This window comes from Agelaius phoeniceus, chromosome 1, assembly GCF_051311805.1.
Source record: "Agelaius phoeniceus isolate bAgePho1 chromosome 1, bAgePho1.hap1, whole genome shotgun sequence".
Classification (NCBI taxonomy): domain Eukaryota; kingdom Metazoa; phylum Chordata; class Aves; order Passeriformes; family Icteridae; genus Agelaius; species Agelaius phoeniceus.
In genome coordinates this window covers 108,962,814-108,989,792 of record NC_135265.1, presented here as the reverse complement: position 1 = coordinate 108,989,792, position 26,979 = coordinate 108,962,814, and the positions used below count along the sequence as shown (strand labels likewise).

The window sequence follows — 26,979 nt, the reverse complement described above, 5'->3', positions numbered from 1 at the left end:
AATAGGTAGACATTTAAGATTTAAGCATCATGTTAAAAGTAGGTAATGTGGTTATGTAATACATTTTTCCTGAGAACACGCTGGAAACCACTGTGTGTAATCCTCATTTGTTTGCTTACTTGGTGATTGTGTTAAATTTGCTAAGGCATGATTTTAACAGTGGAAATACTGTCATTTTGTTTGTAGAAGCACTGTAAAAGAGCAGATGCTTAGATGTGGCAGTGCATGCCCTGTTTATTCCAAAGCCACTATTCAGGTGTCCTTACCATTAACAGAATGTAGAGGAGTAGAATCTGGCCTTCATTTGGGTGTCTGTTCGTACTCTGCAATGTAGTTGCCTAGATTAAAAAAAAGTTCTTTTGAAAGATTTGGAGGATGTTTTTGTCACCCTGTTTCCAACCTTAAGCAAGCTAGCTAGCTGTGTGTGCTGTCATCCAAAGGATGAAATAACTGCAGATATAGAAGGGAATGTTGACACCCAGCAGAGATTAATGCCCAGTGTGTAAAGTGGGTCATCTACTGCATCCATCATGGCTGACATAGGTTTAAAATAATTACAGCATTAATTCTATGGGATCTAATAGGGTCATAAATATTTGAGACATTCCTTACCAGTATGTATTAAACTTCTCTTGGAACTCAAATTACATTATAGCACACCCAGATCTAAATTTAGAGTACAGTAGCACATTACCTGAACTGAAGCTCTAGCTAATGAGAAATACATAAAGGCATACTATTAAATTCTGCAAAATATTAACTACTTCTCAGAAAGTGCCAGATAGTTTACACAGTTAGTGCCATGTTATAAATGGTTTATAATTCCCTTTCTCTTCCTAGTTAAATAAGGGGAAAAAAAAGGTTTCTTAAACTTTGGCAGTGAAATTGTAAATGATATTGGTTATTTTCAAACTGCACTGTGAATGCAAATAAAACAGTTCGATGAACACAGAGAAAGGACAGTCTTTCAGTCAGTTATGTAATTGTACCTGAGTTACTTTATAATGTCTGCTAGTAATTCTCCTTCTAACATGTGCTTAATTTTATCTTGTACCTGGGAAAGGACCAAAGGAAAATTGAAGAAATCATATTTCCATGGCAACAATACAAGCACAGCAGCCCTCTGAAGAGGCAGAAGAGAGACTGGGTTATTCCTCCAATCAACCTACCAGAAAATTCCAAAGGACCTTTTCCTCAGGAATTAGTTAGGGTAAGGAAGTTAATAGAAGTGTGGTTTCAGTATCCCTCAGAGAGCTCTTGAAGAGGTTTTGTGTAAATGATGTCTTGTTCATCATCCAGACATTTATCAGAGTCTTTCGGGTCTTTTGGTTTCTTGTTGCTACCTGTGCATTGCATGCTGGGATGCATCTAATTTCCTGGGGTTTAACTTGTTCCTATGCATCTCTACTGGTGGAAGATGACCTTGTTTTGGGTGGTAAGTGTGTTGAGGGGCATCTCTGCTGGTTCAGGAGTTTTCCAGTCTCCTGCACTGGAGTTCCCTGCCTGGGAAATGGTGTGGGAGTGAGCAGGAAGCAGAGTGCGCCAGGAGACCAAAGGAAATTGTATCTGATGGGGTGGGGACAGCAGCTCTTCCACAGGATTCTGCTGCCCAGAAGTGGCCACTGCAAGGAGCCTCTGCAGGAGCCAGCCTCCTCTGGGCTGGCTTCCACACATGATACTGGCTGGTCATGATCAATTTGTTGGAACTTGGCAGAACATTAGCCCAAGTTGATAGGACACAGTTCCACTCTGTTCTGTTTTATGTGTGCACTGGTGATTCAGCTGCTCCTCAGAGATGCACTTCCCTTCAGTTGTTTCCTTGGAATATGAAACAAGTTCAATGTTTAAGCAAAAATGGCGAGTTTCTGAAGAGCTGGCCTGTCATGGAAGAGAGCCTGTAGCTTTGGGCTGAGAAGGTATCTGAGAAAGGGGAAAACACAAACCAGGCTTTTTATTTCATGTGTAATTTTAGGATACTATATGCTTTCTCTAAGGTCTAAACAATTCTGCTTAAAATATTTGCTTGTTTTTGTTTAACACAGATAATTTTTATTTTGAGAAATAAACAGGGATAATTTTACATTTCTGAATATCCTTTGACCAGTTTCTAACAAAGAGTGCTGTTAAGAACTTCCGACTTTACACCAACTCTGTACCATTTCCAGAATACTTATTTTTGCAAGTACATCTTAAGGAGCAAGGAGAAGATAAATAGAGCTGCTGCTTGTCTCAGCAGCAGTCCCATCCTGCACTTGTTTGTAGCTAATGTAAACTTTATCTTTTTTTGACACACAGATTAGGTCCGATCGTGATAAAAGCCTTTCTCTGCGGTACAGCGTGACTGGCCCAGGAGCTGACCAGCCTCCAACAGGCATCTTCATCATCAACCCCATCTCAGGACAGCTGTCTGTCACAAAGCCTTTAGACCGGGAGCAGATTGCTTCTTTTCATGTAAGAGTTTAATTTACCACAAATCAGATTATCAAATTGAAGATGAACATCTGCTTCAAACATGACTTGAGCAGCCAGCATTTAGTTTTGTATGAGATATGATTTGAGGAGTTTGTAGCAGATTTGTATTTATTGTACTTAATAAGGCTAACTCTTACTATATTTAAGCAGCTTAAGTACATTAACATACGTAAACAGTGATTAAATGTATTTAGGTAAAGTAATTTTAAAATATGGAAATATGGGTACTGTGGCTTATATTTCAAGTACAGGCCATGGATCACAGTCTCCACTGAATTGTATACTTTCCAGAAGTTTATTTTTAATTCAGCAACTTAAATTAGGATGTGACTGCTATTAGAATTGCAGCAGCAGCTGTGATTTGAGAAATGGATGGGAAGAATAACATACCAATTTTTATTTTAGGGCCAAATCTAAGCATTTTAATAGAATTGTAAATTAGGCCTGTCAGCTTATGAAAATGATATTCTTTGCTCTAAAGAAATTGAAAAAGTAGACCACAGATTCCAGTACCAGTGGAAAAGGAAAGTTGCAAGGAAGACGGGGAGAGCAGGCTGTGACCTAAAGTTTCCTGTGCTTTTGGGAAACCATGCTGAAATCACCCAGCTCCTGGGTGAGTGAAAACTGGAGAGAGTTTTCCAGCATGTTGTGGACTAAAACACTCCTTACCTTGTGCTCTGGGGAGCTCTTTGAGTGCTGCTCCCAAACAGAGGACACAGCAGGAAGCATCGGGGGGGAGATGTGGGTGAAAGGCTCTCAAAAAACAGCTCTAGCATCCATAAGATTTTAACTGAGAATTTGACATTGGCAATTCAGGATTTACTGACTTAGGAATTTACATTTATATGAGTCATTACCAGAGTGGTGAGTTAATAATGCCATCTTGCTGCTTTCTAGTAGCTTTGTAGCCATAAGATATGTGTGTGTGTATATACATGATGGGCATCAGCAGGACTGCTATAGGAGAAAGTTGCTCTTTTCCCTAGCAATGGCCATGCTGTGATCTAAATACACAGATTTACACTTAAATCTCCATCTTTTTAGAGAATGTTTTCTAATAGCCATTATTAAAACCAGAATTCTATATGACAGTAGGCACTAGTAGTAATCAAAATTACATGATCTAAAATAATTTTCATCAAATCAAGGAAGGAAGTCTGCAACTTAGAATAGTTTGGAAGTCTGAACATCAGTTCCATTAGCAGCTTGGAAATTTAAAACGTCGATATGAAGGAGCAGTGGCAGATAAGAAAATACACTGAGCTAAAAATGTCTGGCCTGAAATTTCCTGTCACTATTATTATATCTATTTGCACCTGTATGTTGTGCAAATTCTAATACTATTAATGATTTTTGCAGCTGAGAGCACATGCAGTGGATGTAAATGGAAACCAGGTGGAAAATCCTATTGACATTGTTATTAATGTCATTGACATGAATGACAATAGACCTGAATTCTTACACCAGGTTTGGAATGGGACAGTCCCTGAAGGATCAAAGCCAGGTAATATATGGGCTTTTGGGAGGCAGAGGTATTATTTTGAAGTATCATATTTACAGTATCATTTTGAAGGTGTGATGAAGGGAGTGCCTTCAGACCTTGTAATACTTTGAAAAGCGTCTTTAGTGTGATGTGCAAAATCTCAGATCCTCTATCTTCTTATTTCACCCTATTTTTAATGCACTTTTTAGCATGCTGGGATTCATTTCCAAAAGGCAAAATTGCTATGTGAATGAACTAAAACCAGGGGAGGCTTTAAGTGTATGACTTCTGGTTTATGGTTTTCAAAATCCTAATTATAACATCACAGTTCTTACATTTATTTTTATGATGGACATTGATGTTCATTTAGTTGACAGGTCAGGGTATAAGAGACTTCTGAAATGTCACTAGATACAGTTCTAGTTCTGATTCCCAGAGGCTTTGCAAATACTGGGATTTGAAATCAGTGTCATTTGAATTCTTGAGAAAACCTAAGTGTTGTTCAGATCTCATTAAAATTCTAATCAGCACAGACTAAAGTTTGCACTATGGCTGAAACCACTTCCTTAATTTGTCAGAAGTGCAAAATGAAAGGTTAGCACCAGAAATGTGTTTTCTAACTTTGCAGTGTTTATTTGGCATTTGAGATCTATCTCAAAGACTTTTGAAAGAGTATTATTTATATTGATTTTCAGTCACTATCAGTATGTCCACCAATTCTGAACACTAAGTATATTTCCTTTGGCCCAATTAATAACATAAGTATCTAAACATGAGATGTTCTTTTGTTACAGAAATGTTATTTGTGGCAGAACTGTAGAGTTTCATTGTTTATGTAGCTTCTTCAGTTATAAGCAAATCTAGTCTTTTATAAACATAGAGTATTTTTATCTCCTCTTATGTATTTTAATTACTCTGTTGGTGAGTCTTGATTTAAGCCAGTTTGTTTTAAGTAAAGAAGGAATGTGCAGATTTTACCAAAAGAAATATGTGCTTTGACCACTGCTTGTAAAGTGATCTTGTATAATCTGAGTGTAAACTGTTGATATAACATCAATTATTTATCCTGCTGCTAGGGACCTACGTGATGACTGTTACTGCCATCGATGCTGATGATCCCAACGCCCAGAATGGGATGCTGAGATACAGAATCTTGTCCCAGGCCCCGAGCAGCCCCTCTCCAAACATGTTTACAATCAACAACGAAACTGGTGACATTATCACTGTTGCAGCTGGGCTTGACAGAGAGGTAGGGCAGGTCTTAATCCTGTGGGCTGGGTTGCACTTAATATTGTAAAGATTATGGCTTAGGGTGGTGGGTGGGTGAGAGGGTGAGCGAGGAGCTGGACATGAGCTGACAATGTGCACCTGCAGGCAGTCATATCCAGGGCTGCATCAGAAGCAGCATGGCCAGCAGATAATTCTCCTCTTCTGTTCTGCTCCTCTGAGACCCCACCTGGAGTGCTGCATTCAGATCTGGGGTTCTCAGCACAGGAAATAAGTGAACCTGCCTGGAGCAAGTCCAGAGGAGGGATGTGAAGATCATCAGTAGGTTGGAGCACCTCTCTTATGAAGATAGGCTGAGAGAGCTGGGGCTCTTTAGCCTGGAGAAGAGAAGGCTCTGGGGAAACCTTATTGCTGCTTTCTAGTACCTAAATGGGGCATAGAGGGGAGCCTGGAGAGGGGTTTTTAATAAAGGCATATAGAGACAGGATGAGGGGAGATGACTATAAACTGAAAGCAGGTGCATTTAGGTCAGATAAAAGGAAGAAGTTCTTTACTGTGAGGGTGGTAAGATGCAGGAACAAGTTGTCCAGAGAAGTTGTGTATTCCCCATCCCTGGAAGTGTTTAAGGCCAGGTTGGATGGCATTCTGAGCAACCTGGTGTAGTTGGAGGTGTCCCTGCCTGGGGCTGGGTGTCTGCAACTACATGATCTTTAAGGTCACTTCTAGTCCATACAATTTCATGATGCTGTGATATATTTCTCCCCATCCCCAGTCTTAACTTACTCCCTTTCTTCACCCTGTTGACACCAGTTGTTTTCCTAGTCTCAGAGTACAAAATTCAGAGGAGAGGAAATTATGTTAGAGATGAAAATTGGACCTTTGTTCCATACACATAGTTACTCTTGGCTCTGTGGGGTCATGGAAAGGATCTTATCCAATAAGCCTGTTTGCTCTTAAGAAACAGATACATCTAACAGATACACACTAAAGCAGAGCAATGCAATAATAATAATAGCAAAAAGAAATAATCTGTCAGTAATTCACTGCTACGTGCTGAGCAAGGTGCATCCTGTCTAGACAGTTCCTCACTGTGCCCACTACTGGAGAAGGAGCGTGCCAGATCCTCTACTCTGATTCACCCATCTGTGAGGTTGGGAATAAAAATATTTCCCTCCCAACTCCAAATCTGTCACACTAACTGTGCTTTTAAACCACTTGAAAACTTCAGAAGAGATAAGCATTATTTTATAAACAAGCTATAAAATCCTAACAAACCTCTTTTGAATACATCTTGTTTCAACTTCTGTATTACTAACCTCATTTTAGCTCATTAAATCCCAAGTACTGGGTTTGCCGTTCATCTTTTAGCTGCTTGTTTATAGTTATTTAAAATAGAGAATAAAAATGCTTTCTGAAGCTCTGTTTGCTATTAATATTCTGATGCATTTCAGTTTGAAAGGGGCAATCAGAAGATTAGAAAAGCTAAACAGACTGTTAGATATTGCAATTAATTTTTGAGGTTTTATTAACATTCATTCTATTTAAGTTGGTTTTGAAGAGAAGGGATTTGAGCAAAGGAAAACCCTGAACTTTACAGTATGGCCCTATTAAATTAAAAGAATGATGGGCAGCTTTGCCCTTGTTTTTAAAATCCCCTGGTCATCTTTGACAGATGAACTTTCAGAAGGACATAGCGATAATTCTTGAGGTTTTATCACTTGGTGACTAGCTATACTGGAGGGATTTAACTCGGAAGAAACCAGCTGCCTGTGGAGCTTAGACCCTCACATTAGCAGTTGGAAAAGCCTTGTCATTCACCATTAGTTTTCCTGATGGATCACTCTGCTGACACCCAGATGGGTATATATAAACATTTCTTGAACATGTTGGATATTAATGATTAACGTTAAATCATTCAAATATTAAATTAGACTAATATGAAATAAAATGGTTTCCTTCCCAAGCTTTGCTTCCTCCATTTCCTGAGTCATTTTGTGGAAGTCAATTAAATTAAAATGACTGGGAGTCTAGAGAGCCAAAGCTGAATCGTCTTCTGACAGTGAGCTGGGGAGTGCCTTGTTGTCCGTGTACCCCAGCTGGTCTGCCCACTTCTGCCTTTCCACTCTTTTCTCTAAGTCTTGTCTCTCTTGATAAAGCTCTAATTAAAGACATAAAATGCTAGGCAGAATTTTAAATTCTTAAATAATGTGACACATTTTTTATGGGAGCATAAGTGTTGTAGGCATTAAAAAAAAAAGTGGTTCCTCTGATAGCAGTCCTCATCTGCTGGTATTTTAGATTAACATGCACAATGCATTATCTGTGCTAACATGCACAGGAGGAGATTTGCTTAGGTAAGGAAACTCAGCTTAAGGCAGAAGAAATCTTTCATTTGTTATCTCAAAAGATGCTGTTTCATGAGATCCAGCTGCTCTTATTTCTTCCGTTATTGCTGTGGAATTCACTTCGGCATTAAAACATCTGCCTTACTGCTGGAGGTGCTGAAGAAGTCAGGCAGGGTACTTAAATTTACACACTGGCATTCCTGCCTCACGTGAGGTTAATTCAGTGAAGTGCTCTTTTATTTGGCCTCTGTTGAAGTGGAAAGATGTGAACTGATGAGGTCTGCGTTCTTTCTTGAAGCTGCCAGTTTGCTTTTAGATGTGTTGCTGCTAAGTCTCTGTGCAGGCTGCTGACACATGCTCCACAGCTCATTCCTGGCTGCTTCTCAAACCACAGTAAAAAGAGACCACCTCCCCCAATTTCCCCATGCCTGGAAAGTTGTGTGCTTCTTGATTTCTGAAATTTCACTCTCAGCAGCTGATCTGCTTTATGTGAGTGCTGGGAAGAGGGGGAAAAAAACAAGGAACCAAACAAAAACACTGATTTGCTGTCTTTTGGGGCACTTTCTGGGGAAGTTTTTAGTGTGGTGGTTCTGTTGGAATTAAGTAAGATGATTGTAAGGAAGCTGAGTCTCTGTGTAATAATAATGGAGTTTTCTTTAATAAAATTTGCTTCTTGGGATCAATGTATTAAGACCCAGATGAATCAGAAGCACCTGCTGTTTCAATAATATAGAATCATATGGCAGTGAGATTTGCTTCAATACTGTTTTAGATTTTATTTCTTCACAGTAAGTAAAGTATGATTTTTTCCTGGATGACAGTGGTAAAAGCATTTCTTTGATTCCCTCATGACTGCTGCTCTTACTGGTGTCATGAAGGAAACCTTTAAGATGTTTAAAGCCTATTTAAGGTCAGTTTGCAAGTACATTTTCCAAGCCAAAATTCGTATACATCTACGTATATATATTTATGCATTATCAAACATGAATACTGCATTTCTGTAGACTTAATACTAGTCTTGCTTTTTTAAAGAATTGTGGGATGCGTATGTAGCAATTCACATTTGGGGTGTCTTGTAAAGGTTTCTGTGTGAAAGAGGTCATGAGCATAAATCGTTATCTTCAGTGGGCGATAAAGATCCATAGAGCTTATTTTTAAAACTTTCTATTCCGTGACTCATTGTTGCTGCTTGGAAATGTTGCAAACCATTAAACCTCTCATGTCTATCGTACTGTCTGGCCAAAGTTTGAAAGAAAGCTAAATACTACCCATGGAATTATCCTTGCTTATTTTTTGTATCAATACCTGTAATTCCTTTTTGTAAATTGTGTGATTCTAGGGTTGTCCTGCTTAGGGTCAGGAGTCAGACTCTCTGATCCTGATGGGTCTGTTCCAACTCAGCATGTTTCATGATTCTGTAAATTGTTTTCATGAGAAGTAATCTGTCATGTACCCCCCTCTTTAGACAGTGGAAGAAAATAGTGTACCAAGTGGAAAAAAAAAACCCCAAAACATAAAAATAGGCTCTTTCTGAAATATTTTTATTTTGCCAAAATGTTTTTGCCAGTGTTAGTAAACCGTTTGTGAAAGTGCTGTTTCAAAGTAATAGCAGCTCCTTTCATTTGTGTCCTTTCTTTTGGGAAGAACTGGATGATAACACTTCTCTGCAAGGAAGGACAATGAACTGAAAAAATGAAGGAGCATGCACAATATTTGAGAGCAATTAGTTAAAATATTTGAGAGCAATGAGTTAAAATAAATTTTTCAGCAATTCTACACAGAAAACATCTTTATGATGGCTTTTTTTTTTTTAATAGAACCTTGTCAATGTTGTTTTAAGCAGCTCACCAGGCTGAGGTCAGGTCTCCACCAGGCATTTTGGGTGCTTAGGGACACTGGCCCCAGTCCAGTTGTGAGGGGGGAGCGAGTGCCCAGCTCAAGGGCCGTTAGCAGCAGTGGGGGGAGAGGGGGCCCATACTCAGCCAGGGTGTTTAACATTTATGGAAATAGCCCGTTTGGTGCTTCCCTCCCCCTTTCTCCAATGCCCTTACTCGTCTCTGTTGGCCTCGACATCTTTGGTTTCCATAGAGATCACAAGAAGTTGCAGCAGCAGTTTTATACTCAGGCTTGGCTGAAACAAAACCTTGGCACTTGTGGCCGTTTGGCCGACAAACCTACCTTGGCTCAGTGCTCTCAAATGCTTTTGAGGACTTTCCCTGTTTTAGTATAAAATGCACTCTGGCTCTCTTTTCACTGTTTGAAAAGCATTGTTAAACCTGTGATCATGCATTAACTGTCTAAAGTGGTTTGATTTATTAGAGTAGGAAGTAGTCAGCCTGTCCTAACCTTGATGGTCTTTGAAGAAAGTCAAACAGTAGTTCAGTATAAGCAACCTGCTGCTGTATTCCTGTGGCACAAACTTTGCTTGCTCCTGTCATTTTGGGTGATGCTAACTAGAATAAACAGTGTGATAGGCTCTGTTGCTTAGCAGAGTGCAATTTTTGGGAACACCTGCTGTCCTATGGTAATGTTAGTTTTGTCTAAAACTTATGTTGTCATTTTGTGTTTTAGAAAGTACAACAATATACATTAATAATTCAAGCTACGGACATGGAAGGAAACCCAACATATGGTCTTTCAAACACAGCAACTGCTGTCATCGCTGTGACAGATGTCAATGACAATCCTCCAGAGTTCACTGCCATGACTGTAAGTACAGGATAGGAGTTACTGAAGGATGTGTGTATTTATAACCCTTCTCTGTTTCTCTCATTATATTCGCAGACAGTAAATATTTATTACTTATTAAATACCATACTGGCAAGCAGAATCAAAATATGTGCAGAATATATATTCCTTACATGCTGTGTTCTGCTTTTGACCAAAAGGCAAAAGCTGACAAGGGAATCAAGCCATTGGTTCTCTGGGTGGCCTCAGGTAAACTTCATTAAATAAATTATCAGAGCTCCAGTGAAGAGAGGTGGGCTGTCCCGCTTTGATGAATGTTCAGCCTGGTGTGGCCCTTGCATGCTTCCCCAGCTAAGGTGAAGTGTTTCCATGGTTTCTGCAGTTCTATGGGGAAGTGCCGGAGAACAGGGTGGATGTGATCGTGGCGAACCTGACGGTGACAGACAAGGACCAGCCGCACACGCCGGCCTGGAACGCCATGTACCGCATGACCGGGGGGGACCCCACCGGCCGCTTCACCATCCTCACCGACCCCAACAGCAACGACGGGCTGGTCACTGTCGTAAAGGTAAGGCAGGCCTGCCTTTCAGAGAGTTCAGCAGAGATGGGAGAGGTGGGAGAACACCAAATTGTGGGAAATGTGAATTCCTGAGGCCAGCATGAATCTGGAATAAAACGGATGCTCCCTTTCTTGTGGAATTGAGTCTGTCACTTCGAATGTTACCTTGCTTATGCTATCAATAGTATTCCGCCTGCTCAGTTTTAAAAATCTGGCTAGGTTATTAGAAATTAAAAATCTTGAATCTTTATTTGCTAAAAGTTAGAAATTACTCTGTGGAAAAGTGTCTGCTTAGTATTTTTTGCTAGTCTAAACAACTTCCTACCTCCTCAATTAGTAGTCATGCATGTCGTCTGCACACTTTCTGTCAAGATGATCCATTAAGGAAGAGATACAGGCAGTCAAAGCACAATCAGAGAGGAAAAAATAATAGGTGGGAGGGTACTTCTACAAGAGACATTTAAAGACTGGCTATTTTTAAAACCTCATTTAAATACCTTTTATGGAATAACCTGTCTGTCTTCATTCTCTAGCCAACACAGCTCTGTGTTGAGGGATGACTTATTTCAAGTGATAATAACAATGTGATTCTATAATTAAACCTGCCAGGCAATAGCCACCTTTCCTCATGACCCACTGATAAATGTCTCATCTCTGAGTTGGCCTGCTCTGCTTTTGGCTGATCGGTTTCAAAGTCAAATGTGCAATGCCAGTAATCCCATTTGGAAATTAAAAAATTCACTTTTCCTTTTCTCTCTTTTTTTTTTTTGTTTTGTTTTATTTCATTTTGTTTCATTTTATTTAATTTTGTTTTGTTTGATTTTAATCCTCCCAGTATCTAGTTGACAAAAAGATACAACCTACATGCAGCATTAATAGTAATTCACAGTGGGTTTCTTTAAGAACTGTCTCTGGTTTATAACTGCTCTTCCCCAGAGGTACCAATTGTTGCATTGCAGTCTTCCAAGAAGAATTATGTGAGTGTCTGTGCTTTTTAGCACTCCTTTAAGTGCCCAGACACGGGAAGAGTTGGAAACCTGCCTACAGTTTTTATTGGCAGTGCAATGAGTTGATCTGTCAACCTGTAATGAAGATTAGATTGTCTCTTGTCATTTACTTCATACTGTCACATGCCAACTGCCCCAGTGAGGTACAGGGTTTTCTTCCAATCTGGGATCTGTGTGAGTAGTACAGTGAATAGTACAAAGGGAAATCCTGTCTCCAGGAATGCCTCAACCCTGTGCAGCATGACAGAGGAACTCTAGATTCACACTGTTTTTAGTTCTTCTTAATTTGTAATTCTGGCTCTTGAGGAACTCTCCAAATGGAAGGTTATCTTCACTGGGAAGGTGGAAGCTATAGGTATATCAGAAAACAGGTTGACTGGGATTACCAAGAGTCTTTCTAGTGGGATGTTGAGGACATGAGAATCTCTGATCTATGGGAATAGCTATAGTCATGAACTTCTTTGAAGGAAACTTCCATCCTTCTGACAGAAAGAGGCAGCTTTCTGTCCCCAGGATAGATCATCAGGAGGCACATCTGAGTGCCTGGCACAAAGCTGGGAGCTCCTTCATCATTTTGTGATTAAACTATTCGTTTCCTCGTTTGTCTCTAATGGCAGTACCAGAGTAGGTTAAATCCCAGAATGATTTCTAAAGGTTTCTAGCTCTTCTGACTTCAAAACTGCTGCTGCTGCTGTGTGCAGAACTGAAACCGCCACATGCTGCTAAGCAAAACCCCAACACATGGGCTTGTGTTGAGGTGATTGTGCTCTCTTCAGACTCTGTGCTCATTTTTCAGAAAAGTACAAGTAATCTTCAAAAATGTGCTTTAATTTTAAAATGTTACTGTGTGTCCATTGCTACTGTGAGTGAACATTAACACTTGCTCTTTGCTCTTCCCAGCCTATTGACTTCGAGACCAACAGGATGTTTGTACTTACCGTAGCTGCAGAAAATCAAGTGCCTTTGGCTAAGGGGATTCAGCATCCTCCTCAGTCAACAGCAACCGTGTCCATTACAGTCATTGATGTGAATGAGCCCCCATATTTTGTTCCAAACCCCAAGCTCGTGCGTCAGGAAGAAGGGCTGATGGCTGGGAGCATGTTGACAACTTTTACTGCTCAGGACCCAGATCGTTACATGCAGCAAACCTCCCTAAGGTCTATATAAGCACTTTGCAATATCTGTGTTGTGGAATGGGTGGGGAGCAAAGAGGTGACTTGTGAAATGACTGCATTTACTGTAGCACACAGCTGTGCCAACACATCCTGTGGGTTTTGTGCAGCTTTCTCCAAAGGGATTTTTGGCTGTAGAGAAGGTGAACTGACCAGGTGTGTAAGCTGGGTCGTTTTCTCATCCTAAGTCCCATTGCATCAAGATAGAATGCAGTTATGCATCTGTGGTAAAGTATATGTTCTATCCCAGCAAATTCAGTCAGGGCAGGCACGTGCTTCTGTGAATTAAGATCATTTGCAATTAAAATTCACCAGTAATTTTCACAGGGCAACGAAGTCAGATTGTTGATGAAATCTAAAGGGTTTTCTTTTTATTTTTTCTCCAGTAATGCAAAATGGAGGTGTTGTCTGTCTGTGAATTCTTGTACGGACAGCTATGCTCATAATTTGATCATAATTTTTCTTATGTCTAAAACTTTTCTACACAAGTATGCCTCATGTAAGAAATGGGCGTTATTTGCAAAGCCAAGGCTGTGACTGCCCATGGGTCAGGACTCACCTTATACAGCTTCTTTTTTTTTTTAGCTAATGTAGAAGAAACTCCAGGACTTCTGTACTGTCTTTCCTTCCAAAATAAAGATGACTGCAATTTTATATTCTCTTGATATTTGGTTAGCTCTTTGTAATACTTTGCTCATTTCTGGACATAACCATCATAGAAATGACAGCATGAGGACTTCAACACTAAGATAGCTTGCACCTGATTAATGTCAAAGAGAAAATTTATCAGATAGAAGAATGGTTTTGAAAGTCAGTTCTCTTTCAAATTAAGATGAAAAACATGCAGTAAAACCAGGGCCTCTGAAAATGAAGTGATACTGAAGTGCTAGAACAATGTGAGTTAGTGCAACTAACACTATCCGTTTTTACTTCTCTCCTGCTCTCAGCACTCTGACAATATGAAAATTAGTATGAATAGCTCTGTAGGTGTAGAAGAACCAAGGAGGATCCTGACTGAATATTTTAATTGAGTCTGAGTATTAATGTTATATAGTTTATGGTAATTATATGATTTCCTCCAGTTACATGATAACTTACAGGGCAAGGCACGTGAAGAATCGAAATGCAGGACTGGTTTATGTATTTCCAAGAAATTTACTGACAGGGCTTGATAAATGGAAATTTATTATGGAAAATAAAATAGTGTCTTCAAATTCCAAAAACATGTTCAGAATACAAATTAAAATACCAATACTGTCTTTGTTGTCAATTTTTATGTTGCTAGATAAATAACGTAAACTTATGATTAATTACACAGGTACTCAAAACTTTCAGATCCTGCAAATTGGCTGAAAATTGACCCTGTTAATGGACAAATAACTACTACAGCTGTTTTGGACAGAGAGTCAATATATGTGCAAAACAATATGTATAATGCAACATTTCTTGCTTCTGATAATGGTATGTATCAATATTGTGTATTTTTTTCAAAAAGCTTTTCATCTTTGTGATTCAGTTTTAGGGGCAGAAAACAGGATATGCTTAGAATACATCCCGTTGGAAGTCTGTATTACTATCAGACCATGTATAATTTCCTAGCTTCTTGGGAAATGGCTGAAGAATAATTCTCTGAGTTTAAAGAAAAACACTGTCTTGGTTACAGTAGTTGTGTTGACAGCAAATTGAAAAAGCCCTGCATGGGAGTGTGGTAGGTTGAGTGAATGCACAGCATGAGTGGGCTTTATGGGGAGTAATGTGTCATTGGAGGGGCTTTGTATTTTCCCACATTCAGGCTGCAGCAGTGCAGAAGGAAAAGTATCTTTTTGTTGTCAGTTTGTTAATGACAATTAACACTGCTCAGAAATAAGTCCTTTGATTTCAGCTGGAGGGCTGTACTGTTCATAGCTGATAGCAGAAAGATGGACAGGCACAGTTAGGGACATTCTCACATTATAAGGGAAAACTGAAACACTGGGGCTATTTGCCTTGCAAAGAAGACATGGTAAAAATTTCTGAACTGGAAGCTATATCAACTGTTTCTATACTTTGGCTCTGTTCTGGAGAAAGGACATAAATGGAACTGGAAGATTATAGGAGGTGGAATGAGAACCATTGGTAGGTATACTGAAAAATTCAGTGCCAAATGATCACACCAGTGTGATTCCAGCAAGATTTATGAAAGCATAACACATTCGATATAGATGGCAGGAATGTCCAGAAATAGCATGATGAAACTCAGTATTAGAAAGAATTTAAATAGCACAGTTATGGTAAAGGGTGATCTTAAGCCTTCAAAGTTAGGAAATAATTTTTCCAGAGGACAAACCATCCCTATTTTGCACCTTCTTTGAAGCCTTTGATGTGGACCATCTCTGGAGGTTAACTGTCTGTCTGGTCAGTGAAGTGAGTGAGTCCGTGATCTATGGATCTGCAGTTATTTGCTGAATTTTGCTGAATAGGGCCATTTTTCTGAGTGCAGACTACATAAGAATTATTGTGTCAGCAGGGCCAGTGACAGTGTTAGATTGGTTTTGTAAAAGAATCCCAAAACTGAGGTAAACATGGAAGTGTGTTGGTACAGCTTCATTTAAATAACTTTGCCACTGGAAACAGGCTTAATGCTATTTTGTTTTCTTTTAGGAATACCCCCAATGAGTGGAACTGGCACACTTCAGATATACCTGCTGGACATCAATGATAATGCCCCCCAAGTGCATCCAAAAGAAGCCACAACTTGTGAAACACTGCAGCCTAATGCTATTAACATCACTGCTGTAGACCCTGACATAGATCCAAATGCAGGCCCATTTGCCTTTGAACTGCCTGACACACCTGCTAGTATTAAGAGGAATTGGACCATTGTTCGAATTAGTGGTAATTAACATTATGGAAATCTTCATAGTTTTAAAGAAACTTTTGCAGATATCTTCTCTGTGATATTATTTCACAACATACATGAGTTTGGTTGATATGAACAAGAAATCACCTTAGTGTAAGTTCCCCAGAGGACAAGAAATCTTAAGAAAGAAAAGATGATCACAGCAGTCAGGAAGTGTGTCACCCTGAGTGTCACAGAGCAGTTTGAGCAAGAAGTTAACACTGAGCTGAAACATGAGCTATTTTTGCCAATGCTGTTTTAATCCCATGTGAGCAATATATTACTTTTTAACCAGCACCTTATTTTCACACGCAGGCGATCACGCCCAGCTCTCCTTAAGAATCCGGTTCCTGGAGGCCGGTATCTATGATGTGCCCATAGTAATTACAGATTCTGGAAATCCACATGCATCCAGCACTTCCTTGCTGAAGGTGAAAGTTTGCCAGTGTGACTTAAATGGAGACTGCACGGATGTTGACCGGATTGTTGGTGCAGGGCTGGGAACTGGTGCCATCATTGCAATTCTGCTTTGTATCATCATCTTGCTCAGTGAGTAGATAGCTCTCTTAATTTTAACTCCTTTACTCTTTTTTTGCAAGTACAATATTACTTATTTTAGTATCAGGTACCTTGACAAAGACAGGGGAGTTATTGAAGGCTCAGGTCCAGGAATTGTTTCTGCATGTTTCAGTGTTTTGGACAAGTAAAAAAACTTCCTGATAGTACAGGATTTGGAGTTGGACAGAGTACAGCTAGCACCTGTTTGGCACTCAAAGCCCTGCATTGGGTTGTGAAAGATATTTTCCATTTATACTCACACACACTTGTAGTGTTACATCAGTGAGTGGCCAGGTTGAAGATGTGATTAGTCCCCAGGCTTCTAATCTGTCTTGTGTTGCCAGTACTGTGCAATTTGGTGCCACCCTTAGCAGGTAAAAATGCTTTTAAGGAGTGCTCTGATGTTACTACCACTGTGTTTCAGATAAATGCAAGTAGGAATTTCTGTTGGAAAATAATGCATCACAGTCCTTCGTGTAAGGCCTGACAAGAAAGGCAGGTGTTGCAATGATGTGTATGTTTAAGTACTGCATAAAGCTGTTACCAGTATTTTATTTTGTGTGAAGTGCATTGAGTAAGGGAAATGACTAAAAATCATGAGTAAGTGTCTGTCCAGTGGAGTAAATTAGATAATTAGATTAGCTAGCTCTCCTACACATTATAGTTAACTGATTGCCTGTTGTGGTGGAACACAAGGGAGAGATTAGCCTGGTCATAGTACACTATGCACCCATCTAGAACATAGAAAATTATGGAAAGGAGTAATTAAAAAAAAAAGAGCCTGGATAAGCACATGATTTTACACAAGCACACAGTGCATTTACTTTCTTGATAGAAGAAATCTTTTAAATGCTAGGTATGAAACTAACAGAGCCTTATTGAAGGAAAGATTTCTTTCTGAATATAGTGGTTTATTAAGCACAGTCTTTTTTAATTCTTTTCATGGCAAGTTTATTTTGCAATGTGGAATGGATTTGTTACTTACGACCTTGAATATGTGATTGATTTCTAAACTGAATTGTCTGTAGTGGTCTCAGTTGAAACATCTCTTACTTAAGCTGCCTTCTGTCAAATTATTAATTTTAAAAACCTCCAGAACAGTCAAATCCAACTTCATTGCTTTTTATTTTTCTTCTTCTTTTAAATCTTCACACAATTTCTACAATTTTTATGGCTGTGGTCCAGAACTAAGGTGTGGTTTTGTCTCTTCCATTTTTGCGTTACAGTTTTAGTTTTAATGTTCGTGGTATGGATGAAACGCCGTGATAAAGAGCGTCAGGCAAAGCAGCTCCTGATTGATCCTGAAGATGATGTGAGGGACAACATTCTGAAATACGATGAAGAAGGGGGTGGAGAAGAAGATCAGGTGAGGAAAGGTTAATGGGTTTTATGTATAGATTTACACTTCTTACTGCACTTTGTTTTGTTTACATTGAAGCACTCTGGTAGGTAGCTAATTTTTACATTAAGTACTGAAGGCAATAACTTTAAATAAAACATTGCTGCTTTTTTTTTTTTTTTTTTTTTTTTTTTTTTTTTTTTTTTTTTTTTTTGCCATTACCAATATACCAATTGCTTGCCATTTGGATAAGATGTAAAAGCAGTATCTTGTCCTCTTGCAGTAAAAGCATTCTGACCAGATTCCAGCTAAGGCTGTTATATTTAGATGAAAGTTAACATTTACTGTCATTGCTGTCTGTAAACTTTCCTCGCTCCCTGTCTGGGAACTTGTACAGCAACACGAGTGCAGGGTGCCTAATATCATCTAAACCAAATACAACCCTTTCTTGATGGTGGGTGAATGCCTTTCTAGATAAATAGTAATGTTGGCTATTGACAGATTTGCCACCACTGGGATTTCAGGCTTGGAAAGCATTTAGGTTTCAAGTAGCTGTCAGGGCACATCTGTGTTTATTCAAATACTTTTCCAGGCAGGTGCCATGTGCACTTACTCTCATGTCACCTCTGGTTGAACCACTGCTGATATGTCAGAGGACTAGGAGTGATGTGTATATGCTAAGAATAGTGTCTTTTCGCCCCTCTCTCTCCAAGTTAGTGGATTTTCAAGCAGTGTGATTTCCTTCCTTTAGAGGACGTTTATTAAGTGCGTTATGAACATGACAAACAGCAGATTTATGCACATTATCAATGGTAGAAGTGAGTGTAGTAATTACAAAGAGAACAGTGCGTATAATAGAGTCTAAGAAATTTTCCAGTTAAAAGCCTTGAAAAATTAAGTGCAATTCTTCCACACATCCCCAGTCTCAGTCATCTGGCACTTGAGTTATCTGAAAAGTGTCTCCCTTCACTGCTACAGACTTCTATAGTTTCCTTCTGCTCATTTGTTTGTTTATCTGAAATTTGTGTTCCCCTTAGTAATTTCCATGCTTCCTGCATTTCCCCAAGTACTGTTCCTACTTCCTGGCTTTTCTGCATAATGTTCTTCTTAGGCAGTTTTCAAAGGAAACTTCAGTTTATGCAGTTTTGGAAAAATGCTTATGTTAAATAAAGTGAAAACAGCCCTTTGAGTCTATGCATGTATTCCAGTTATTTGTACATAGTTTCAGTACAAGAACTGCATCCTGTTTGTGCATCTGTTGTTGTACAGAAAAGTTACAATCTTAAAAGAAAATTAGGAAAACTCAGTCCTGTGAGAAGTAATTTTTCAGTTCACATATTCCCAGCTCCTGTTCATCCTGAATTCTCTGGGGGATCTGTTCAGCAATTGTCATGGATCTTTGATTTTTAATTACTGTCCACACAACCCTCAGGACAGAAGTGAGTAAGGTTCTCTGAGTATAGTCCATTGGGAAGCCATAGGTGATGGTAGGGGTAGCATTGGGTGGGATTGTGCTGCAGATCAGAAACATTAACCACAGTAACAGTGTACAGTGACAGCAAAACAGGAATCTCCTGAAGTCTCTCCTCTGCCCATCTTGTGCTGTGCTCCTCCCCAGCTGGCAGTGCTGTCTTTGTGAGAGGTATAGTCAGGGTGGTGTGGCAGGAGGGAGTGAGACATCCTGTGAGTGCCGCGGAGATTGGGGCGATGTAAAGCATCCGTAATCGCAGTGAATGAACGTGCTGCACGCAGAGAAAGGAGAACTGCCAACGGGTGCACTGGCAGGAAAACAGTAAGGAATGTGAAATTAGGACCATTTCCTCTCACAGTGGACACAGAAAGCATCTAAACCTAGAGAATTTTAAGGGCTTTACAAAAGATTGAATGGTTTTTAGTCACAAACGCCCTTCTTACTTTCTAAAGATGAATTTAAAGCCACTACTGCGATTTAGTTATCTTCACTGCAGCTGCTTTGTTCAGGTACGTGGGTCCCCTTTTTGATCCATTGACAATAGGCCAGGCTCTGGGGGTCTAAAACACACTTGCACACTCTAAATGTCGAAAACATGTCCAGAAAAGAACAGCTTGGACAAAGTGTAACAAGCTTTTTTACCATTTCTAGTGTAGCCGGTTTTATACCACTAGTAGGCAAAATGGTGGTAGGTTCTCCCATAGCTTCAAAGCTAGGAATTTGTTCCTATGCAGAATGGATGAAGAGAGAGCACAAACTTTTCATCTTATTTTCTTGTCTACAATGTATGATGTAAATATGTTCTGTCTTGCTTTTCAGGGAGATTATTTTACTTTATTTTGGTTAGAAATTTTTTTAAATCTAAATTCTTTCTGTACTTAACTAGATGGTAATAATTCTTAGATTTGTTTCGTCTTGGTTCCCTCCTGGCCCTCCTTATCCTCTGTGCCCAGAGGAAAGAGGGGGAATGATATTTCATTGGGGTTTATTTGGTTTCGAACACAATTATGTGAGATTTCTGAACTTAGAATGCAGAGCTTTTCAAATGTCCCAACAAGTTCTCTGCAAGCAGTAATCTCATTTTTGCAAACCATGGCTTAGCAAAATACTGCATAAGCAAACTTGCATGCACCATTGTGGGCAAAAGATATTGGCTAGAAAGATCTTTGTGTTTTTGTCAATGTTAATGAAAGTATTCAAGTCTCAAAGTGAGTGTCCTAAAAAAGTATGGGACTAACATCAAAAATGTATTTTCAGAATGAGACCTCACAGAGAAAAACTGCCACTGTTCTATTAAAATCAAGAAAAATTGCTTTGTCTCAGTGTTGGATCCATAAGTCATCAGCAAATTACAGGAAAATGCTCTGCATCAATATTAACTTTTTTTATGGTGCACCATACCTAAAATCCTGAGGACTGATTAAACAAGCAGCTTCAGTAAAAGGCAGTAAACAAGGTGACTCAAACATAGAGCCATCCTGCCCAGGGTGCATCTCATGTGATGAAATAAAAGGGAATTTTAAAGCCTCGTGTGCATCTCAGTGAAAACAGTATTTTAAAAGCTTCAGACTTTTTCATAAAAGGTAAAGTTACTTTTATTTATAGCCAGCAAATTACTTTTTAAAATCACATGCTTCTGTAGAAGGACAGCTTAAAGATTTACCCTGTGTGGCCTGATATTTCCCAGATGTTTAGGTTATTTGAAGATGAGACTGTTAGGGCTTGAAGGTAAGTGATAGAACTCTCTTTATCCTGAAACAAATTAAATGTTGGAGGTTTTTATCTTAAAACACTTTATTTATTTGAGAGGTTTAATTTATTTATATTGAAACTATGCAAGTTGGGTTTCTTAGCTGTCATGGCAGACCCAGAAACTCCTAAAACATGTTCAGCAGGTTCCTTTCAAACTCTCTGTACATTCTATCAGGTTGATGTCTCCTGTAAGAAATTAGATGAGTTCAAATTCCAGCTAGTTCCTCTTGAGTCACAGCAACTGCCAGAAACAAGTTGGAATTCCTCTTTCATTTTGTTGGTGTGTTTGGTTTTTTTTTCTCCTGTGCCAGCAATTCCAAGGAATTATGAAGTGAAATCTGTAATAAAAGAGCAGTTTAGTCCTTTGTGAAGGTCTTCTGGTAATCCCATCTGAGGCCATCTTGGCCTGCTTTGTTCAGTCTGACAGACTAAATGCTTGTCAAGAAAATTGAGGATCTTGAATGATTCATAGTTGTCTTCCACCCTGGCATGATGTACACAGGGTCGTGTGATCTCCACAGCAGCTGAGAAAAATGCTATTAATTCTGTAAGCCAGAAAAGCTCTTGATCTGTGGGTTGTAACTGAAGTCAGCCTGCTCACCTCCAAAGAGCATTGTCAACACTGGAAGTGTTTTGGACTTTTTTCACCTAGAAAAAACAGGCTGAAAAACAGGCTCCAAAATGTTTACAGCACTCCTGTTGTTCCAGGCAGCAACTGTCTCGGTTTTCTGAACTATGAATGTAGCAGCAGAATTATTCCAGATAGAAAGCTTTGGATTCTTCTCAGGATTCTGTTTACTATTTTCTACTTTCAACAGTTGAGCTACCTGACTTAGAGGAGATGGGCCATGAGAGGGTTTGAGTCAGCATCATTCTGCAGAAGTCAATGCGACTTGTTTGGGAAGGGGAAAGGTATTGGGGTTGGGTTGGCTTTTTTTGGTGTTGGTTTATTTGGCTTGGTTTTGGGTTTTTTTTGTTAAACCCTGGTATTTTGTTTTGTTTTTCCTAAAATTGTATCTGAATCTTAAACTCCTGCGGATGGGGGACAGTATAGTTTGTTACATTCTGAAACAGAAAGGAAACTGTAGTGAGTGCCTCTCTTGACTGTTACTGAACCTTATGATCCGTGGCTTGTAGTTGTTCAGCAAATGGGCAGGTGTGAGGTGCAAATAGTGAATATTCTTTCCTGATATAATGTGCTCTGAACTTGTAACACCAGTCTCAGTTCCAGAGAACCCAAACCTGCTGCTGACTTGAGTGTTGGAGCACTTAGCACGTGTCTGCAACGTAGTTTTGCACACACAGCACATCACAACCTATAACCATCACTAACTCATTTTTGTCACATATCTCGGGCCATTTGTGTGACTTACATCAAGGTGGTGGGTGCTTGACTGGGATATGTGCAGCATATGTGAGCCTGATAACTGTGATACTTTTTTTTCTTTATCTAATTGCTATTGTAATATGTCTCATTGCACAAGATGATTCTCTCCTTTGAGTTCATTTCTATAATGTTTCCTGAATTTTAGCAATACTTGCTCATGCAGGTAGTCCTGCTGAAGCAAGTTGTCTGAGCAAGTGGGTGGTATGCTTTTAAAGTATTGCAGATGAGCTGTTTTGAACATGCAGGATAATCTAGCCCTCAGATCTTTTCAGCACTAGAATTTCAATGCAGTGATTTTACTATTATTCAAGGTAGTTTACTTGCTGAGGAGTCTTCATGGTCCTTCCTACATCAGTTTTTTTAACATTAATCAATAGCTTGCTTTTTGTCATATTTTTTACATATTTACATAAAGAGAGAAAATCGTAGCATTTAACGCTGTTAATCGCATTAAAAGATGAATGGTTTATTGTATGTGTGCAGGATCTAAATTCTGAACAGAAATTGCTCTTCTATGAAAGGGTAGCTGTGTTCCAGCATTTATGTGTCATAGATAAAAGCAAAATTAGGTAATCCTTCTGAATTTTAGTGTGTGGGTTTTGGGGTTCCTTTTCATATTGTCATAACTTTCTGTATACCTGCATTTTGAGATGACATCAGTCTTCTGTGCTGGGTCTTTTTACCACTTGTAAACATGAAAATGGTCCTTACCTACTCCATGAACTTTATAAATCCATGTGATTAGATTTTCTTTTTCACCACCCTGTGTTAATGAGATTCATTTACTCTCAGTTTTTAACCTTCATTTTGCATTGCAGTAAGAATAGAACATGTTTTATGTTCTGAAATTTCAAACATAATGAATGAAATAAAGGTTGCTATGATATTCCCCATGAATATACAATACTATAATTAAAAGATAGTTATTTCAGGGATTGTGTTTGCTTACTAAGACATTAGCTTCACTTTTTTGAATAAGTGACTCATACAGTGCTCCTGTGGAGGAATTACTGTCATTCCTTGGTGAATCTTTATCTCATGATATGAAAAGTAATGTTTTCGTAATTCCATTACAAAATTGTTTTGTTTTATTTTATCATATCTAGAACCTCTGCCTGTTACTGCATTGTATCTGCAGCTGGAGCTTCACTTTCACCTTTTTAATTATGAAAAAGATAAGCCAGCTTCTTTGTTATCTTAAAAATTATTAACTTGTAGTACTCCAGATGCATCTGTAATAAAAACAAATGGGAAAAGCAGTATGGCAGAAAGTAATCTAAAAACAAGTGACAAAGAGCAACTGTTGGTGTAGGCATTTTAACTATCCTCCCCCTGCAGCCTACATCTAGTCAGTTCTCTATCTTTGCTTTTTTTTGAAGTCTCATAGTTTCAGGAAATGTAAGATTTAGGGGACGTTGTAGTATTTTGCAGAACTGAAGCAATATTTTATGTGAAAATTTCTGATAGCCTTTTAGGGTGATTTTTCTGGGTTTGGGGGTAGAATATATAGCAGGATTGGTTTTCACTTCTTTTTTTTTTTTTTTTTTTTTTTTTTTTTAAGATTTCAGTGGGAACATGCAGCAGTAAAATATTTCTTTCCTTACTTCCCCATCTCATTTCTCTATTGGAGTAGACAGTAATTGCCTTTGGGACAAAAAGGCAAAGCAGAACACGTGTTTTATCCAATGGTACTTCAGAGTCATTATTAGTTCTGTTCTCTTCAGAAAATAAAAAAACTGAGTTTCTACTAAAGCTCCATCCTCTAAAAGGGGCAGGTAAAGTTCAAATTTCTGCTACTCTTGCTTTATATGCACCTAAACCACTGCAGCTGATTGTGTTCAGTGAAAGACACTTGCAGGTCTTACCATCAAATTAAGTCAAAGTGATCTTTTCTTTGCAAAGGGTGCATCCCTTGAAAATGAGAAACAGGTATAGTGGTTTTGTTACATTATTCATGTGTCCAGTCCTGTGTTGGTGGCTAACCAAAGCTTTCGTTCTGTAGAAGGTGAAAACCCAAATCATCCTAGAAGTGTATCACACACAGTCTCATGAGCAGCCAGGAAATAAACCAAGAGCTCCGAGACACCAGAGAAGCCAGAGTCATAAATCATTAATGCATGTCAGTCACATTCCAGGCACTAGGCTGTGGTAGTGGAAAGCTCTCAATTCAGATGTAATGTATTAAAATATTTTCTGAGTTTTCCTTTCTCAAAAAAAGTCCTTCCTGTCTCTGCATAGCATTTTGTAGTTTTAGTTCATTGTTGTTTCATTCTGTTGTCTGCAGTTCTGCATCATAATGTTCCAGGATGCATTCATATAAGGCAGTTACCAGTTACTGTAAACATTTTTTACTTGTTAGGGTTTTTCCAAGAACTTAAGTGAATTTTCTAATTTAGAACAACTAATGAGGATGAAAAAAATAAAAGCTGTTTTATAAATAAAAGCTGTTTTAAAACATCTCCTGCTGTAACCAGTCATTGCTCTATGAGGGATTATTACTCAGGTGCTGTTCAGTGAATAGCTGCCTTGCCCAAGAGAAAGTTATTTAAGAAGATTCTTGAAGGCTTCATTATCCTGTTTTTCAGTGATTATTGGGGAGTGTAAAATAGCCTTTTCTTCTATTCTGGATATTTCTTCTATTCAAGTTTAGATACTTAAACTGTGCTTTGGACTACTGTGTAGATATTCTTAAAGAAGTGCTTTGGGGGGTTTTAGAGCCCTCTGCATACATTTCTGGTAATTTTTAGGGCTTGGTTACCTGATTTTGACATCTAGCAATCTTCACTGGGATTGCATGTTTCAGGAATATAAGGTCTGAACTAACAATGGTTGAAGTCTTTTCTTAAAGCTGTTAGAACTAAGTGAAGAGATAATAATGTCAACATTGCAATCATCTTGGAGGGGAGAGGGGGTTAGTGGGGTTTGGGGAAAGAGGTGGGGGGTGAGATGGATTGATTTCACAGGATGAAACTTCTGATAAAATGTCCTTCTAGCACTTTAAAGTTGTCATCTCTTTAACCACCAGTTATTGAAAAGGCAACCAAAGTTTCTGCAGTGATAACAGATCCCTTCATAAACAAGCAGAAAAACAAAAAAATCATTCAGCTTGCTTCACATACATCCCTTGTAGAATGTGAGGTTTCTGTTTCCCTGTTGACTGTAGATTTAGACTATCAGACTAGTCCAGGTTTCTGGTTTCCAAAGGCCTGAGTTTCTCTAGATGCAAAATGAGAGCAAACTTACATATCTTAGCAGTATTGCAATTGAGAAAAGCGAAGTAGATTCTCTCTTTCATCAACAATTTTAAGTTTGTCCAGAAGTTTGACAAGTAGAAAACTTGAATGAAACATCTGAGTGTGCTCAAGTCCAAACTGAAGGAAGGGATTTTTTTTCTAGAATTGCTGGAGTTAAGGCTAACCAGCCCTAACTAAATAAATACTCTGACAAAAATTGGCAGCCATATGAACTAGATACCCACAACTCTCACTGAAGTACATTTCCAGTGGAGGGCCGAGACATTTCCTTCAGTGAACTGCCAGTAATCCATAAGGAGATTTTTAACTATCAGGAAGTTATATGGGAAAAGACTGGAGCAAAACCAAAGCACTGTAGAATTGTGGTCCTGAAATTAAGAGTTAAAATGATGACCCAGAATACTGATCAAAGCTGTCTGTCCCAACCTATCCCACCATGTTTTGTTCACTCTTGGATGTGCCAGTTTTCCATTCAGCTGTCACTTCTACAGTTAACTAACTTAACAAACTCTGTTTGAGGCTAACCTTTAAGTCCATTCAGGAGCTTTAGGTAGTGTGTGAAAAGCTTTCCTGTCTGTGAAAGCAGCACTGAGTGAAGAGATGGCATCTCAGCACCTCTAAACAGCTTATGACCTGGTGTTTTAAAACATTTTTCCATCTTTTACTTTGCAATAATTGAGTAGAGTTACTTTAGACAGAATGTTGAAACAGCTGGAGTGGTTGCGTGGTGCCTGGCACTCAGTGGGTTTGGGGAGGTGGTGGATGGGTTGGCCATTCCCCACTGGTGTGCAGTTAGTACTGGTTTAAATGATAGGAGGGGTTTGAGAGTCCAAGGTAATGCATACAGTGGATCTGTATGTATTAGTGTCATCCAGACACTATTAGACCTGCAAGATAAATTTTCTCTGATAGAAGGCTAAATGACAGTGTCATAAATTACCCTAGAAAAGAAAACCAAAGTGGGATAAGGACATGTTCTGCACTGCTGTCACCTCACAGATGTCAGATCTTTGCTGACTTTCTAGCTATTAGAGTCTGCATATGTCTCAAACTACAAAATACATACAAAAGGATGCCTTAGATGTGGACATAATAGACTGACAAGCTTGATTTGTATTTCTGTATTAGCACTAACCAGTAAAAGAATTGTATACAAATGTGTGTGGGTGGGGAAAAAAATTATAGAGTTGAAGTGAATAGAGATGCTCTTCTGGTTTTAATACATTGTTATTTAACCGTACCAGTTTGAATTCTTCCACAATGAAATGCTTAGATTTAAAAAAAATAGATACATATTTCATTTCTCCCTGTTGATGTTTTCCACCTTTATCTTTTGGGTGGGTATGAAAAGCACTCGTGTTACATATTTATAAATTCTAAAAAGTAC

The 26,979-nt window shown here is 38.8% G+C and overlaps 1 protein-coding gene across 2 annotated transcripts in view; it reads left to right on the top strand.

The window, feature by feature from the left end:
* Positions 1 to 26,979, top strand: part of CDH2 (cadherin 2) — a 114,292-nt gene that overhangs the window by 77,032 nt on the left and 10,281 nt on the right. For both annotated transcript variants that reach the window (XM_054643476.2, XM_077185108.1), the window contains exons 4-14: positions 1,064 to 1,210; positions 2,296 to 2,451; positions 3,832 to 3,976; positions 5,032 to 5,204; positions 10,099 to 10,236; positions 10,598 to 10,783; positions 12,682 to 12,938; positions 14,272 to 14,414; positions 15,594 to 15,827; positions 16,147 to 16,380; positions 17,616 to 17,755. In XM_054643476.2, coding sequence (XP_054499451.1) covers positions 1,064 to 1,210; positions 2,296 to 2,451; positions 3,832 to 3,976; positions 5,032 to 5,204; positions 10,099 to 10,236; positions 10,598 to 10,783; positions 12,682 to 12,938; positions 14,272 to 14,414; positions 15,594 to 15,827; positions 16,147 to 16,380; positions 17,616 to 17,755 — 1,953 coding nt within the window. The remainder of the gene's footprint in view (positions 1 to 1,063; positions 1,211 to 2,295; positions 2,452 to 3,831; positions 3,977 to 5,031; positions 5,205 to 10,098; positions 10,237 to 10,597; positions 10,784 to 12,681; positions 12,939 to 14,271; positions 14,415 to 15,593; positions 15,828 to 16,146; positions 16,381 to 17,615; positions 17,756 to 26,979) is intronic.